The 17,260-nt window shown below is 37.5% G+C and overlaps 1 protein-coding gene across 5 annotated transcripts in view; it reads left to right on the forward strand.

The window, feature by feature from the left end:
- Window positions 1–17,260, forward strand: part of VAMP4 (vesicle associated membrane protein 4) — a 45,228-nt gene that overhangs the window by 12,472 nt on the left and 15,496 nt on the right. For 4 of the 5 annotated variants that reach the window (XR_612892.4, XR_008625177.2, XM_063603923.1 and 1 more), the window contains exons 3-4: window positions 4,405–4,451; window positions 13,734–13,784. Coding sequence is in view for 3 of the 5 variants with exons in the window: in XM_063603923.1 (XP_063459993.1) it covers window positions 4,405–4,451; window positions 13,734–13,784 (98 nt within the window). In the remaining 2 variants the exon portion in view is untranslated. The remainder of the gene's footprint in view (window positions 1–4,404; window positions 4,452–13,733; window positions 13,785–17,260) is intronic. The other variant, XM_063603939.1, reaches the window with a different exon arrangement.

Below are 17,260 nucleotides of genomic sequence, written 5' to 3' on the forward strand. Positions count from 1 at the left end.
TAGTTTGTCAAAGCTTTTTATATAATACAGACATCAGGTCTTTTGTCTTAAAGGATACTGCAGATGTTTTTTCCCAGTCTGTTGCTTGTTTTTTAACCTTGTTTTTGATGTCTTATGTTCAAGTTTTAAATTTTTATATAATCAAATATGTTAATCTTTTTCTTTCAGACTTCTGGAGTTGTGTGTTGTTTAGGAATAACTTACCCATCTTAAGAGTTAACTATTTATTTTATATATTTTCAATCTTTGTGATTTCCTAACAAAATATGTCTAAGGTCCCATTTTCCTTTAAGTACTGCTGTGGCCATACTCTTCAGATTTTGACCTGTGATCTTCCCAGTGTCTTTCATTTCAAAATGGTCTAATCACCTTTATTTACATTTAACATAAAAGTTAATGAGAAGGATGTTTTTTGTTTTTTGTGAGGTTTTTTGCTACAGGGTCTCCTTTTGTCACCCAGGTTGGAGTGCAGTGGCATGATCATAGCTCACTCTAACCTCAAATTCCTGGGCTTAAAAGATCCTCCCATATCAGCCTGCTGAATATCTAGGACTACAGGCATGAGCCACCATGCCTGGCTAATTAAATTTTTTTTTTTTTTTTTTTTCCCATAGAGACACGGTCTTGCTATGTTGCCAGTGCTGGTCTTGAACTCCTGGGCTCAAGCGATCCCCCCACTTTGGCCTCCCAAAGTGCTGGGATTACAGGTGTGAGCCACTGCACCCAGCTGAGAAGAGTATTTTAAAACTTCCTTTTTCCATCGCATTATGGTCAGAGAATATGACTTGTGTAATTTCTATTTTTTGGAATTTATTAAATGTCCTTTATGGCTTACCCATAAAGGAAAATAAAATAAAATTTGCTGTTTGGTTTCAAAGTTCTAGATTTTTTTGTGTGTTTGGCTTCTCCATCTCTGAAGGGTATGTTAAATCCTCCCTATGATTTTGATGTAACTGTTTCTCATAATTTGCGCAGCTTTTGTAAGATACTTTAAGCTATATTATTAGGTATTTAAACATTCGTTGCTATTAAATCTTCTTGATGGATTGTATATTTTATTATTGTAAAATCATCTTATTTGATTGTTTAATACTTTGTCCTAAAATTCCTCTTTATATTGCTAACTGTAACATTCTTTTTGTTAGAATTTGCTGATGTTTCTTTTCTACCCCTGCTTTTCCCCATCCTTTATTTGGTATTTGTTTTAGGTGAATTTCTTGCAAACAGATATTGGCTAGAATTTTTTTGAACCCTAATCACATATAGTTTTTGTTATTAAATAGGGACATTCAAACCAGTCACATTTATTGTGAATAACTAATACACTTGGACTTTTTCTGTGCCAGCCATCTAGTCCTGCAGCAATGAATGCTCTTCACCCTGATCTTTGGCTGGCTCTTTGTTATTTGGATCTCAGCTTAAATTTCACCTCTTCAGAGTGATTTTTTATGACAGCCTAATCTCATGTAGTCACCCCATCACTTTCTGTCCCATCACTGTTTTAATTCTCTGCATAGCATTTGTTGCAATCCTGTTTTTTTTATTATTATTATTATACTTTAAGTTTTAGGGTACGTGTGCACAACGTGCAGGTTAGTTACATATGTATACATGTGCCATGTTGGTGTGCTGCACCCATTAACTTGTCATTTAACATTAGGTATATCTCCTAATGCTATCCCTCCCCCTTCTCCCCACCCCACAACAGGCCCCAGTGTGAGATGTTCCCCTTCCTGTGTCCATGTGTTCTCATTGTTCAATTGCAATCCTGTTTTCCTGTGAGAGCTCAGACTTTGTTTTGTTCAAAACCGCTGCTTAGAACTTAGAACAGTGCACATAGAAGCACGTAAAAGATACCCAAAAATACTTGTTAAATGAATATTGAATACATCCTTCTTCTTCTTCTTTTTTTTTTTTTGTATTTTTAGTAGAGACAGAGTTTCACCATGTTAGCCAGGATGGTCTCGATCTCCTAACCTCGTGATCCACCCGCCTGGGCCTCCCAAAGTGCTGGGATTACAGGCGTGAGCCACCGCGCCCAGCCGAATACATCCTTCTTTCATTTTTTTACTCTTTAGTATATGTCATATATTATACATAGATATAGTGATATTCATTGTATTTCTTATATTTTCCTTTTCCCTTATGCCTTTTCTTATGGTAGATTCCCTTATGCCTTCCCTTATGCTAGATTGATTATTTTTACTCATCTCCCTCCTTGCCCCCAGAACCACCATATCTAAACCACAGTTTAGATACTTTACTCCCTTCCCCCTCCTTCCCTCTCTCTTTTGTTACTAACTTTATATTTTAATGGTAGTGTTAATCTGTGTTCTCTGTCAACATACCAAAAACTAAGGCCCTTCCATTGTTTTACTTTTTAATTCTAGTCCTGTTCCCCCTTCCTCCATTCCACTCCTCATCAAGATGAGCATATTGGCAATGCTTTCACTTCCTCACTTCACTCTCCCACTCCCAGCTTCTGGGCTTTGTTGGAAAAGTTTTAGATTCTTTTTAAGCTTTTCTATATAATATGTATTTTTTTCAAAAGCTTTAACTTATTGTTTACAGTCACATTATCATCAACTATTTAGATTTGACCACACATTGTATTAGATTCATTGATTGTATCATCCATCTCAGTCTTAAGGTCTTTGTTTTGATTTCATTTTCTTTTTGGCTGGTGTAATTCCTTGAGGAATTTCCTCAGGAAAAGTACATGGGTAGTGTATTAGTTTCCCATTGCTACTGCTACAAATTACCACACACTTAAAACAACACAAATTTATTGTCTTATGGTTCTGGTGACCAGAAGTCTAAAATGAGCTTATAGGGCTAAAATCAAGGTGCCAGTAGGGCTATGTTCTTTCTGGAGGCTTTAGGGAAGAAACTGTTTTCTTGCTTTTCCTAGCTCCTAGAGGCTGTTTACCTTTTTAGGCTCATACCCCTTCCTGTGTCTTCAAAACCATTAGTGTAATGTCTGTCTGTCTCTGTCTGTCTGTCTGTCTCTCTCTCTCTCCCTCACTCTGCATTGGGCCCATATGAATAATTCATAATGATCTTTTCTTCTTAAGATCCGTAATCACATCTGCAAAGTCCCTTTTACCATGCAAGGTAACACATTCACAGGTTTTGGTGACTGTATTAGCCAGGTGTGGTGGCATGCACCTGTAGTCCCAGCTACTTAGGAGGCTAAGGCGGGAGAATCACTTGAACCCGGGAGGTGGAAGTTGCAGTGAGCCGAGATTGCACCACTGCACTCCAGCCTGTGCGACAGAGCAAGACTCCATCTCAAACCAAACAAACAAAAAAACAGGTTTTTGTGATTAGGAAATGAACATCTTTGGGGAGCTATTATTCTGCTTATAGCAAGTGGTACAGTTTGAGCATCCCTAATCTGAAAATCCAAAATGCTCCCAAATCGGAAACTTTTTTAAGTACCAGCATGATGCCACAATGGAAAATTCCACACCTGACCTCATGTTGCAGTCAAAACGCAGTCAAAACTTTGTTTCATGCACAAAGGTATTAAAAAATATTGTGTGAAATTACCCTTAGGCTATGTATATAAGCTATATTTGAAACTCAAGGTCTTTATGAAGCATGACGAATTTTGTGTTGAGACTTCGGTCCCATCCCCAAGATGTTTCCTTATATATATGCAAATATTCTAAAATCCAAAATTTGAAATACTTCTGGTCCCAAGCATTTAGGATAAGGGATTCTTAACTTGTATACTGTTTGAGTTCTTGTGTGTCTGAAAAGGTCTGGGTTTTGCTCTTCTTTAGTCACCTTTTGGACTTTATACCCACCCCTTTTGGGGAGAAGGTGAGACTGTCCTCATTTTAAGGAAAATTGTTGTATGTTATAAAAGTCTAAAGTTGCTTTTGTTTGGAAGTTCAAATTTGTTTAGGGGGCTGTTTGTGGGTAGAGTAGCTAAAAAGTAGAACATGCCCATTTTTAAGCCCTTGTCCTCAGCTCCAAACTCCCTCTATACTCTTCTCTGATGCTGCAGTTGGAATCCACAAACTGTATTTCTTCTTTCCACCTGGTTCCCTAAGTTCTGCCAATAGACAGACACTGGCAGTCAGAAGGAAGGAGAGGGGACTTGCTCCCTCCTGACTACCTGCAGTTCCTCACTCCCATACCAGCTTCAGTGACCTTTCTACCTTTTTTAGTCAGTTACAGGATTCTATAATTATGAGCATTTTCTTTGCAAAGTCTATAAATGTTGTCCCACTGGAATCTTTTAGCTTCCAGTGAAGGATATGTAATTACTTTTCCCTCTTTATGGACACCTGGAGTTAAGAAATTTCACTAGTATAGGACTTATTTCATTACTCCTCTGTGACATTTTATAAGCCCTCTGAATCTGAAAACTCAAGTCTTTTTCTTTTTTGACAGAGAAATCTTTTGGAAGATGATTCAGATGAAGAAGAGGACTTTTTTCTGTAAGTTTTTTTTACAGCTTTATTAGGGTGTAATTGACATACAATACATGCATATATCTAAAATATACAGTATACATTTTGACAGATATGCAGTAGTCTCCCTTATACGTGAGAGATGCCTTCCAAGATCCCCCAGTGGATATGTGAAAACACAGAGAGTAGCACATTGTGACATAACATTAGGTACTATTGACCTCTGATGATATGTCAGAAGGAGAATCATCTATTTCAGGTGACCTTGGATCATGAAGCCAAGAAGATGTTGATAACTAAAGGGCTGGATAGTATATACAATGTGGATATGCAGGACAAAGGGGTGATTCACATTTCAGGTGGGACAAAGCGGGGCAATGTGAGGTTTCATCATGCTACTCAGAATGGTGCACAATTTAAAACTTATGAATTGTTTATTTCTGGAATTTTCCATTTAATATTTTCAGACCGCAGTTGACCATGGGTAACTGAAACTGTGGAAAGCAAAACCATGGGTGAGAGAGAGCTTACTGTACCGTGTACCTGTGACATCATCACCAAAATCAAATAATGAACCATCTGTCGCCCTGCAAGTTTCCTCATAACCCTTGATAATCCATTGCTCTCCCAGTCCCTAGGCAACCAGTGCTCTGCTTTCTGTCACTGTAGTTTGTATTTCTAAAATTTTTTATAAATGAAATCATGCAGTATGCCCCCTTTTTAAAACCTGGCTTTATTCAGCATGGTTTTTGAGATTCATCCATGTGTTAATAGTTGGGTTTTTTAATTTTCTGAGTAGTATTCCATTGTATGATGCTGCAGTTCGTTTATGCATTCACTTGTGTGTGGATTTTTGGGTTGTTTCTACTTTTTGGCTTTTACATATAAAGCTGTTATAAACATTTGTGTGCAGGTTTTTGTGTGGATATATGCTATTATTTCTCTTGGAAATAAAAATACCTAGGAGTAGAATGGTTGGTGTAAGTTTACAATTGTTTTCCAAAGTGGTTGCACCATTTTATATTGTCACCAGCATTGTATGAGAATTCCAGTTGCTCCATATCCTCATCATTACATATGGTCAGTCTTTTTCAGCCTCTTTCCTTCTAGCCATTCTAGTGGATGTGTAGTGGTATCTTGTTGTGGTTTTAATTTGCATTTCCTTAATGACATATGATGTCGAACATCTAGTAGTGTGCTTATTTTTCATCCTCTTACCTTCTTTGGTGAAGTATGTGTTCAAATCTTGCCCATTTTAAAATTTTTCTCTTTGAGTTGTGTTTTTTTGGCTTTTTTTTTTTTTTGAGACAAGGTATTACTTTTGCCCAGGTTGGTAGAGTGTCCTGGCGCAGCCTTGGCTCACCACAGCTTCAAACTACTGGGCTCAAATGATCTTCTCGCCTCAGCCTCCCAAGTAGCTGGGACTACGGGTGTGTGCCATCACACCCAACTAATTATTATATTTATTTATATTTCGCAGAGATGAGGTCTCACTTTGTTTCCCAGGCTGGTCTCAAACTCCTGGCCTCAACTGACCCTCCCACCTCAGCCTTCCAAAGTGCTGGGATTACAGGGATGAGCCACTGTGCCTGGCCAAGAGTTTTTATATATTCAAGATACAAGTTTTCTGTCAGATATGTGTTCTGAAAATATTTACTACAAATCTATAACTTAACCCTTTCATTTTGTAATAATATCTTTTGAAGATTAAAATTTTGATTTTGATGGCATCAGTTTATTGAATTTTTTTTCCTATTGCTTTTGCTATTTTTTTCATATATAAGAAATCTTTCCCAAACTCAAGGTCACTAAGATTTTTACCTGTACTTTCTTCTAGGAGTTTTGTAGTTTTGACTTTTACATTTAGGCCTACAATCCCTTTTAAGTTAATTTTTGTATATATTTGAGGTAAGGATGAAACTGGGGGAATATGGCCATCCAACTGTTTCATTGTAATTTGATAAAAAGATCATCCTTTCCCCACTGAATTACCTTGGTATCTCATAAAAAATTAGTTGACCTGATCAATCCTTTGTAGTTATGATTAGAAAGAGCTCTCAGACAGGTCTAGGTTTATATTTGGCAAGTCAGGAAGGACAACATTGTTGTGGGAGTTTTCTCTGGGGATTGATGTAGAAGGTTATATGCCTGAGAGGAAACATTTACCTCTTACCTTGTTAAAATACTGTGACTTGGCTGGGTGCAGTGGCTCACGCCTGTAATCCCACCTCTTTGGGAGGCCGAGGCGGGCGGATCACAAGGTCAGGAGTTCAAGACCAGCCTGGCCAACATAGTGAAACCCCGTCTCCACTAAAAATACAAAAATTAGCCAGGCATGGTGGCCTATAGACCCAGCTACTTGGGAGACTGAGGCAGGAGAATCGCTTGAACCCAGGAGTTGGAGGTTGCAGTGAGCCGAGATTGCACCACTGCACTCCAGCTTGGGCAACAGAGTGATACTTCGTCTCAAAAAAAAAAAAAAATGTGACTTTTTTTGTTGAGGCTGGGTTTTTTTCCAAGTGAAAACATTTTATAAAAATTAACGGAAACCTGGCCAGGCACAGTGGCTCACGCCTGTAATCCCAGCACTTTGGGAGACCGAGGCAGGTGGATCACCTGAGGTCAGGAGTTCGAGACCAGCCTGGCCAACACAGTGAAACGTCTCTGCTGAAAATACAAAAATTAGCCAGTCCTGGTGGTGTGCACCTGTAATCCCAGCAACTCAGGGGGCTAAGGCAGGAGAAACGCTTGAACCTGGGAGGCGGAGGTTGCAGTGAGCCAAGATCGCGCCACTGCATTCTAGCCTGGGCGACAGAGAAAGACTCCATCTAAAAAAAAAAAAAAAATAATGGAAACCCGAGAAGCAGTGAAGAAAGAGCTTACAGGATAGATAGCAGCAAATCCAGTAACAGAAAATAGTATCATTTTTGGCAGAATGTCAGATACTGTGGGGAGATAATTTTCTATGGGTGACAAGATTGCTATAGAGTCACAAAGTGAATTGCCTACAATGCTACTTGTGGTGAAAAGCCTTAGACTAGAGCAATAGCTACCCCTCAAAAAGGAACTCGTTTTTTTTAATTGTTTGCTGATTGATTGACTGAGACAGGGTCTCATTATGTTGGCCAGGCTGGTCTTGAACTCCTGACCTCAAGTGATTCTCCTGCCTCAGGTCCCCTACCAGAGTAGCTAGAATTAATAGCACAAGCCTCTACACCCAGGAACTCAATATTGAATACATAAATGGAATTTATTCAGCCTTAAAAAGTTTGGAAGGAAATTCTGACATATGCTAAAACATGGATGAACCTTGAAGACTTTATGGTAAGTAAAAGAAGCCAGTCATAAAAGGAAAAATATTGCATGATTCCACTTATATGAGGTACCTAGAGTAGTCAATTTCATAGAAACACAAAATAGAATGGTGTTTGCCAGGGCTTTTGAGGAAAAGGGAATGACAAGTTAGGGGACAGAGTTTCAGTTTTGAAAGATGAAAAAGTTCTAGAGATGAATGGTGATGATAGTTCATTAAGTGAATTACTTAATGCCACAGAACTGTATGCTTAAAAACGGTTAAAATAGTAAATATATGTTATATATATTTACCACAATAAAAATTTATTGACCATATATGTGGCTCTATTTCTGGACTCTATGTGTCTTTCTTACATCAATACCATAGTAATCACTATCCTGAGTACTACGACTTTATAGTAAGTTGTGAGGTAATGTAGTGTATATCCTTCAACTTTGCACTGCCTTTTGAAAGTTCTTTTGGCTATTGGAGGCTCTAAGCATTTTCGTATAAATTTTAGAATCATCTTGTCAGTTTCCAGCAAGGCTGCTAGAATTTTGGTTGAGATTGTATTGAACCTATAGATGAATTTGGGGATAATTAACATCTTAACAATATTTGGTTTACTGACCCATGAGCATGGTATATCTTTTTATTTATTTGGGTACTTAATTTCTCTCAGCAGTGTTTTGTAGTTTTCAGTGTCCAGATGTTGTATTTTTTTGTCAAATTGATCCTTAAGTATTTTCTTTTTTTATTTTTTATTATTATACTTTAAGTTCTAGGGTACATGTGCACAGTGTGCAGGTTTGTTACATATGTATGCATGTGCCATGTTGGTGTGCTGCACCAGTTAACTCATCATTTACATTAGATATATCTCCTAATGCTATCCCTCCCCCCTCCCCCCACCCCACGACAGGACCTGGTGTGTGATGTTCCCCACCCTGTGTCCAAGTGTTCTCATTGTTCAGTTCCCACCTATGAGTGAGAACATGCAGTGTTTGGTTTTCTGTCTTTGCGATAGTTTGCTCAGAATGATGGTTTCCAGCTTCATCCATGTCCCTACAAAGGACATGAACTCATCCTTTTTATGGCTGCGTAGTATTCCATGGTGTATATGTGCCACATTTTCTTAATCCAGTCTATCATTGATGGACATTTGGGTTGGTTCCAAGTCTTTGCTATTGTGAATAGTGCCACAATAAACATATGTGTGCATGTGTCTTTATAGCAGCATGATTTATAATCCGTTGTGTGAAGTCAGCGACCCCGAATGGAGGGACTGGCTGAAGCCATGGCAGAAGAGCATAAATTGTGAAGATTTCATGGACATTTATTAGTTCCCCAATTTAATACTTTTATAATTTCTTACACCTGTCTTTATTGCAATCTCTGAACATAAATTGTGAAGATTTCATGGACATTTATCACTTCCCCAGTCAATACTCTTGTGATTTCCTGTGCCTGTCTTTACTTTAATCTCTTAATCCCGTCATCTTCGTAAGCTGAGGATGTATGTCGCCTCAGGACCCTGTGATGATTGCATTAACTGCACAAATTGTTTGTAAAGCATGTGTGTTTAAACAATATGAAATCTGGTCACCTTGAAAAAAGAACAGGATAACAGCGATGTTCGGGGAACAAGGGAGATAACCATTAGGTCTGACTGCCTGAAAGCTGGGCAGAACAGAGCCATATTTCTCTTCTTACAAAAGCAAATAGGAGAAATATCGCTGAATTCTTTTTCTCAGCAAGGAACAGTCCTGAGAAAAAGAATGCATTCCTAGGGGAGGTTTCTCAAATGGCTGCTCTGGGAATGTGTGTCTTATATGTTGCAGATAAGGGATGAAATAAGCCCTGGTCTCCCAGGCCTATTAGAACGAGGAAATTCCTGCCCAGTAAATTTTAGACCAGTTGTCTGCTCTCAAACCCTGTCTCCTGATAAGATGTTATCAATGAGAGTGCGTGCCCAAAACTTCATTAGCAATTTTAATTTTGCCCCAGTCGTGTGATCTTGCTCTGCCCCCATTTGCCTTGTGATATTTTATTGCCTTGTGAAGCATGTGATCTCTGTAACCCACACCCTATTAGTACACTCCCTCCCCTTTGAAAATCACTAATAAAATCTTGCTGGTTTTGCGGCGTAGGGGGGCATCACAGAACCTGCCGACACGTGATGTCTCCCCCAGACACACAGTTTTAAAATTTCTCTCTTTTGTAGTCTTTCCCTTTATTACTCAGACCAGCCAACACTTAGGGAAAATAGAAAAGGTCCTATGTTGAATTATCGGGGGTGGTTCCCTTGATATAATCCTTTGGGTATATGCCCAGTAATGGGATGGCTGGGTCAAATGGTATTTCTAGTTCTAGATCCCTGAGGAATCACCACACTGACTTCCACAATGGTTGAACTAGTTTACACTCCCATCAACAGTGTAAAAGCGTTCCTGTTTCTCCACATCCTCTCCAGCACCTGTTGTTTCCTGACTTTTTAATGATCGCCATTCTAACTGGTGTGAGATGGTATCTTATTGTGGTTTTGATTTGCATTTCTCTGATGGCCAGTGATGATGAGCATTTTTTCATGTGTCTGTTGGCTGCATAAATGTCTTCTTTTGAGAAGTGTCTGTTCATATCCTTCGCCCACTTTTTGATGGGGTTGTTTGATTCTTTCTTGTAAATTTCTTTACGTTCTTTGTAGATTCTGGATACTAGCCCTTTGTCAGATGGGTAGATGGTAAAAATTTTCTCCCATTCTGTAGGTTGCCTGTTCACTCTGATGGTAGTTTCTTTTGCTGTGCAGAAGCTCTTTAGTTTAATGAGATCCCATTTGTCAATTTTGGCTTTTGTTGACATTGCTTTTGGTGTTTTATTCATGAAATCCTTGCCCATGCCTATGTCCTGAATGATATTGCCTAGGTTTTCTTCTAGGGTTTTTATGGTTTTAGGTTTAACATTTAAGTCTTTAATCCATCTTGAATTAATTTTTGTATAAGGTGTAAGGAAGGGATCCAGTTTCAGCTTTCTACATATGGCTAGCCAGTTTTCCCAGCACCATTTATTAAATAGGGAATCCTTTCCCTATTTCTTGTTTTTGTCAGGTTTGTCAAAGATCAGATGGTTGTAGATGTCTGGTATTATTTCTGAGGGCACTGTTCTGTTCCATTGGTCTATATCTCTGTTTTGGTACCAGTACCATGCTGTTTTGGTTACTGTAGCCTTGTAGTATAGTTTGAAGTCAGGTAGCATGACGCCTCCAACTTTGTTCTTTTGGCTTAGGATTGTCTTGGCAATGCGGGCTCTTTTTTGGTTCCATATGAACTTTAAAGTAGTTTTTTCCAATTCTGTGAAGAAAGTCATTGGTAGCTTCATGGGGATGGCACTGAATCTATAAATTACCTTGGGCAGTATGGCCATTTTCACAATATTGATTCTTCCTATCCATGAGCATGGAATGTTCTTCCATTTGTTTGTGTCCTCTTTTATTTCCTTGAGCAGTGGTTTGTAGTTCTCCTTGAGGAGGTCCTTCACATCCCTTGTAAGTTGGATGCCTAGGTATTTTATTCTCTTTGAAGCAATTGTGAATGGGAGTTCACTCATGATTTGGCTTTCTGTTTGTCTGTTATTGGTGTATAGGAATGCTTGTGATTTTTGCACATTGATTTTCATAATTTCTGATGCTACTAAAAATGACATTTCAGATGGTGTTTCAAAATTTTAAAATGTCATACTTATTGCTAGTATAAATATCATTTTGTAAATTAACCTTGTATTCTACAATCTTGCCAAACCCACTTAGTTTTAATAGTGTTTTTATATATCCTACTGGATTTTCAACATAGAACAATTATGCTTTCTGCAAATAAAGACAGTTTTATTTCCTCCTCGTCTATGTTTGCCTTTTATTTTTTATTAGCTTATTGCTCTGATTAGAACTTCCAGCACAATATTGAGTAGAGGTGGTGAGAGGGAATATCCTTGCTTTGTTCCTGATCTCCTTTAGGGGAAGCATTCATCTTTCATATTATGTTTCATTTTCATTGCATGTTGTTACTGTTGTTGTGTGTAGATTTATCAGGTTGAGGAAGTTTCCTCCTATTCCTAGTTTGTGAAGAGTTTTTATCATTAGCTGATGTTGGATTTTGTCAAGCATTTATTTTGTATCTATTGAGATGATCATTTTTTTTGGTCTGTGAATGTGTTGAATTATGTTGATTTTGAAATCTTAAACCATCGTTGCATTTCTAATATGAACCCTACTTGGTCATCATGTATTATTCTTTTAAAACATTGTTAGAATCAATTTGTTAAGAGTTTGTTAAGAATTTTTGCATCTATGTTCATTAGAGGTATTGGTTGGTTGATAGTTATGTCTTTTTCTTGTTGTGTCTTTATCTGGTTTTCATGGTAGGTTCATACTGGCCCTGGATAATGAGTTGGGAAAGTTCTGTCTTTTTTAGTTTTCCAGAAGAGTTTGTATAGAATTCTTATTTTTTCTTCATTAAATGTTTGGTAGAATTGACGACTGAACAAATCTAGTCCTGGAATTTTCTTTGGGGGATTTTAAAAAAATAATTTTAGACCCACAGAAGGGTTGCATAGATAGTATAGAGAGTTCCTATCTATGCTTCACTTAGCTTCTGTTAATAAATCTTATATAACCATGGTACATTTGTCTGTAGTGATGTTCACTCTTCCATTCCTGTTACTAATTTATGCCTTCTTTCTTTTTTTCCTAATCAGTCTGGCTAGAAGTTTATCAAGTTTTAATTTTCAAAGAACCAGCTTTTCATTTTGTGTTTTTCTATAAGTATTTTGAAGTCTCATGTTACTTGATAGATGAAACAGACATAGCTCCTGCTTTTTTTTTTAACCTGTAGTGGGGATAATTTTAATTCAGTACTTTTCAGATTCTATTTCACTTTATAGTTTCCTCATTTAATGACTGCTTTTCTTTGTTTTTCGGTTGACCAGCTCTTGTAAGTTCTTGCCTAGTTTTTAGGAATGGCCTCTGGTTCAGAATATTAGTTTTCTCTATGAAATTCAATGTTTAACATCACTTTGGAATGGAATACTGTTCCAGTATTCTGAGGCTTAGTTGGAGCTTAAAAGACTTTAAGGAAAAAGCTTAGAGGAACTAAGGCAAGATGATATATTCACACTTCTACATTATGTTAAATAAGTTTCAGTAAACAGTTTTTTTTCCAAAATTTTTTAATCAATTGCTGTATTTTTTCATTTCCTTTAGAAATTGCCATGTCTAGAAATCTAAGAACCTGGTTTCTTTTAAGTTTTGTAGTTTATGTCTTATTTATTCTGTATCTCCGGAAGAATCACGATTACTTTAAATAACCAAATGTTTTCATTTCAAGAATATTAAAATGGATTGGTTAAGGTGTGATATACACTCAACTACAATATGGAGATAATAATCTGAGTAATGTTAAAATTTTCTTAATATCTTGCATTTCCCTTTTGCTATGTTGATAAGTTTAAGATGAATAATCAAAAACATACTTAAAATTGTTAGTGTTTTCAATGAATTTTTCTCTATATCCATCTTTGTCAATCGGCAGTTCACTTTGTAGTTTCCTCATTTCATTATAGTCTAAATTCAAGATGAATTGCGCTTTTAGTTCTACAGTTGACCATAAAGATATTAATATTCACTAGCAGTTAAGTAGTTAGGATATTTCAGAGTTTAATGATCAGAACAAATTCTGTGTAAGTTTGTTATATAAGATAATATAAACCCTAATTTCTCTGAAAGTTTTAACATGCAGAAGAATTAGCTTAATTGTGGCTAGTAATAAGTGCCAATGAAGTAAAGACATGATTACTTGTTATTCAGTTTCACCAGTATCAGCAAAATGTGGTCCCTTATGATAAATAACTGATCCATGTTTAGAGTTCAGCTTGATTGTTTGTATTTGTGTATACTTTCTATCTTTTTTTTGTTTTGTTTTAATCCTGTCACTACTAATATGTACTTGGTATGTACTTGTTTTCAGAAGGGGACCATCTGGACCAAGATTTGGACCTAGAAATGATAAAATTAAGCAGTAAGTTTTGTTCATTTGTTTAAATGATAATCATATTTCTGTGTAGACTAGAGATTGGCAAACTGCAGCCTGTGAGCCAAATCTGGCTGCAGCCTGTTTTTGTAAATAAAGTTTTATTGGAACATAGCCATGCCCATTTGTTTTCATATTATCGATAGGTACTTTCAAGCAACAATGGCAAAGTTGAGTAGTTGTGACAAAGCTGTGTCACATTTTATGGCCCACAAAATCTAAAATATCTGCTGAGTGTCTGGTCCTTTACAGAAAAAGTTGTTGACCGCTGATGAAGACTAAATATAACTGCTGGGTTATAAAAACCTAATTCATTTTATTTTCTCAGAATTATAGCTAAGGAAATGCAGGATTGTTGGTTTTTTTATGACTTGATTACCTTATGTCAAATCCATTTATTTAGCATAGTCTGAAGGTCTATTTTGGTTTTAAATCTGTAGCTTGATTCCTATTTTCAGAATGATAACAAAGGTAATATAATAGCTTTAATTTGTTGATGTACTGCATGTTTTTATCTACTTCCAGAATTTTTTCATATCTCTTATTTATCATAACCCATATATTGAACTAAGTTTTATGGCTAATTTGTGGTTTAAAACCTTTGAGGTATATATTATTTGGTGATAGATGAGGATAATATGCTGTAATCAATGTGTCTGATATTGGAAAGATATGAGTCCTGACTGGAGGGGAGAAGGAATGGACAGAGCAGTGAGTCACTTGAGGGAAGGCTCTGGAAACTGACCAAGCTATAAAGACTAACTGTGGAATGTGAACTGCATGGCCCAGGTTCAAGACCTAAGGAGGGATAATAGTCACTACCCTAAGCCTGGGTATAGATGGCACATTGTGGGAAGGGTTCTATAATGAAGTATCTAGTTATTGGTGAGATACTTGTGCTTTACTCAGGTAGCTGTTGGTGTGAAGAAATATTTCCATACTTAGCCTAATTCTAACTAATGGATTTTGAGATATGGAACCAAAGAACCAATAAATGATTACAGGTACTAGACTGGGTGTATTAGTTTTCTATTGCCATGTAACAAATTACCATAAACTTAGCAGCTTAAAACAACACACATTTATCATCTCACAGTTTCCTTGGGTCAGGAGTTCAGGCACTTCTTAGGTGAGCCTTTTGCTCAGGTTTAACAAGATGGCAATCAGGGTATCACCAGGTATGACCAACTCAGGAAGTTATCAGAATTTATTTCCTGCAGCTATAGATGTCATGGTGCTTCTTTGAGGCCAGTAGAAGAGAGAATCTGTACTGTTTCAAGTCTCTGATTTGACTAAAGATACAACAAGCCACTTTTAGATGCAATTTATTACTTATATAGTAAAAGGAAGAGTAGCCAAAGTTAGTAGCTCTCAGGGTCATTGTCCTGCACACCAAAAATAATGATACAGCTGGGTGCAGTGTTTCACGCCTGTAATCCCAGCACTTTGGGATTCTCCTTCAAAGGAGGATTGCTTGAAGCCAAAAGTTTTGAGACCAGCCTGAGCAACAAAGTGAAACCCCCTTCTCTTAAAAAAAAAGGGGAGGTCAATGGCTGCAGCACAAATTGTGGGATACTCTATTGCAAAGGAGCTATTTCTAGGCTGTGGTTTTTATAGTCTGCACATAGAGCCTGCAGAAAGTTTATACCGCATCAGAACCTGGGAGGTGATAAGAAACTGCCTTATGATAGTCTCATAAGGGAAACAGGGAGGTGGATGGAAGAAGACCTCATGAGCCACTCATTCTCTCATGTTCCAGGGAGATCACAAGCATTCTACCAGGACTCAAATTAGCTGTAGTTCAAGCCTGTATGGCATATGTGGATGCCAATGTGTAATGTCTGAGCCATTCTCCTGCACTGAGCCAGAATGACTTCTGTATCCACTCACATGTTCTCTTTTGCCTAAGCTGCCACTGGAGAAGAGGGCTCCACTGATGACACACCTATTTTTTGTCCTGCCAGTATGCTCTGTTTCCTGTCTGATATCCTTCTGAAGAGTGAACCTAGTAAGGGATGTTGCCGATTGGGGTCTTTTGAGTATGATTTTCCAGCTGAATCCCCAAACCACCACCAGTTGTACAGAGTAGGCATTAAAGAATATATGTCTATGTTAGTAAATGCCAAACATACACACATGAATTTGTATATTTATATATCACACTATTAATATCGCAATAACTTTGGTGATCACAGAATTTTAGAATAGTAAGGGATTGTTAAGTATAGCGTTTTTTTACTCTAGAGCTGAAAGCTTGCTGGATTTAGTTAGAATAAGGTCGTTCATCAAGCATGCATTAAACCTTGATTAATGCTTATCTAAGCAGGGCATGACTCACCAGTGTGCCCAAGATGGAGGAGCACAACTTGCCACACAACTTACCCAAGGACAAATCCCTGGCGTTATTTTAGTACCCAAAATTGCTAGCACTGGTCAGTTTCTTTACTTAAGCTGTTATCACCACTTAATTTATAACATTTCAATACAGAGTGTTTCCTACTGCATAGATTAGCAACATCGTTGCTTTCTTTGAACTTCATTAGCCACATTTATTAGTGTTGATAACAGATTAATCCTACAAAAAATACTTGACATCACTTCTTAGGAAAGACTCTTTTTGAGGACAATTTTTAAATATTCACATGTCTACATAAAATTTATGCTTCTCTTTGGAATGTTTCCTTTGCTTTTTAAATTTTGTTTTGTTTTTAAAGAGAGTTCGTTCAAGCATAAATTATGAGGATGGACCACCTGGAAATACCAGCTCCAAAGGAATGGAGTCAGCATTCCAGAGTAGAGAAGTTAAGGTTTCATTTATATAAGCAGACAGGAACTTTTAGCAGGATTACATTTCCTTTGCCTTTAAATTAAACAATAGCATTATAAATGCCACTGTAGTGAATTGTAGACATTCTGTGTTAGGAGTAGGGAATCTCCCAATTATAGTCTTGGTCAGACCAGCTTAACTTTTATGAGATTCCCTCCCCCACACCCCAGGGAATGTTCCATGGTGTAACAGCAATATATACGTAGTTGCAAAAATACAGCTTAACTTTAAAACTTCTTTTGTCAGCAGTACCTTAAAAGACCAGAAGATGGGGATGTTAACTATGAAAATAAATATTTTCTTTCAGGGATTTTTGCTTTGTTTGTTTTTTTGAAACAGGGTTTTGCTCCATCACCCAGGCTAGAGTGCAGTGGCACAGTCACAGCTCACTGCAGCCTCAAAATCCTGGGCTCAATTGATCCTTCCACCTCAGCTCCTGAGTAACTGGAAACTTCAGGCACGTGCCACCATGCTTGGCTAATTTCTTATAGAGACGGGGTTTCCCTATGTTTCCCAGACCGGTCTCAAACTCCTGGACTCAAGGGATCCTCCCACTTCAGTCTCCCAGAATGCTAGGATTGCAGGCGTGAGCCACTGCACCTGGCCAGTGTTTTCTTTATAAAATAAGGGGTGCGTA

This window comes from Pan paniscus, chromosome 1 (genome assembly GCF_029289425.2).
Source record: "Pan paniscus chromosome 1, NHGRI_mPanPan1-v2.0_pri, whole genome shotgun sequence".
NCBI classification, from domain to species: domain Eukaryota; kingdom Metazoa; phylum Chordata; class Mammalia; order Primates; family Hominidae; genus Pan; species Pan paniscus.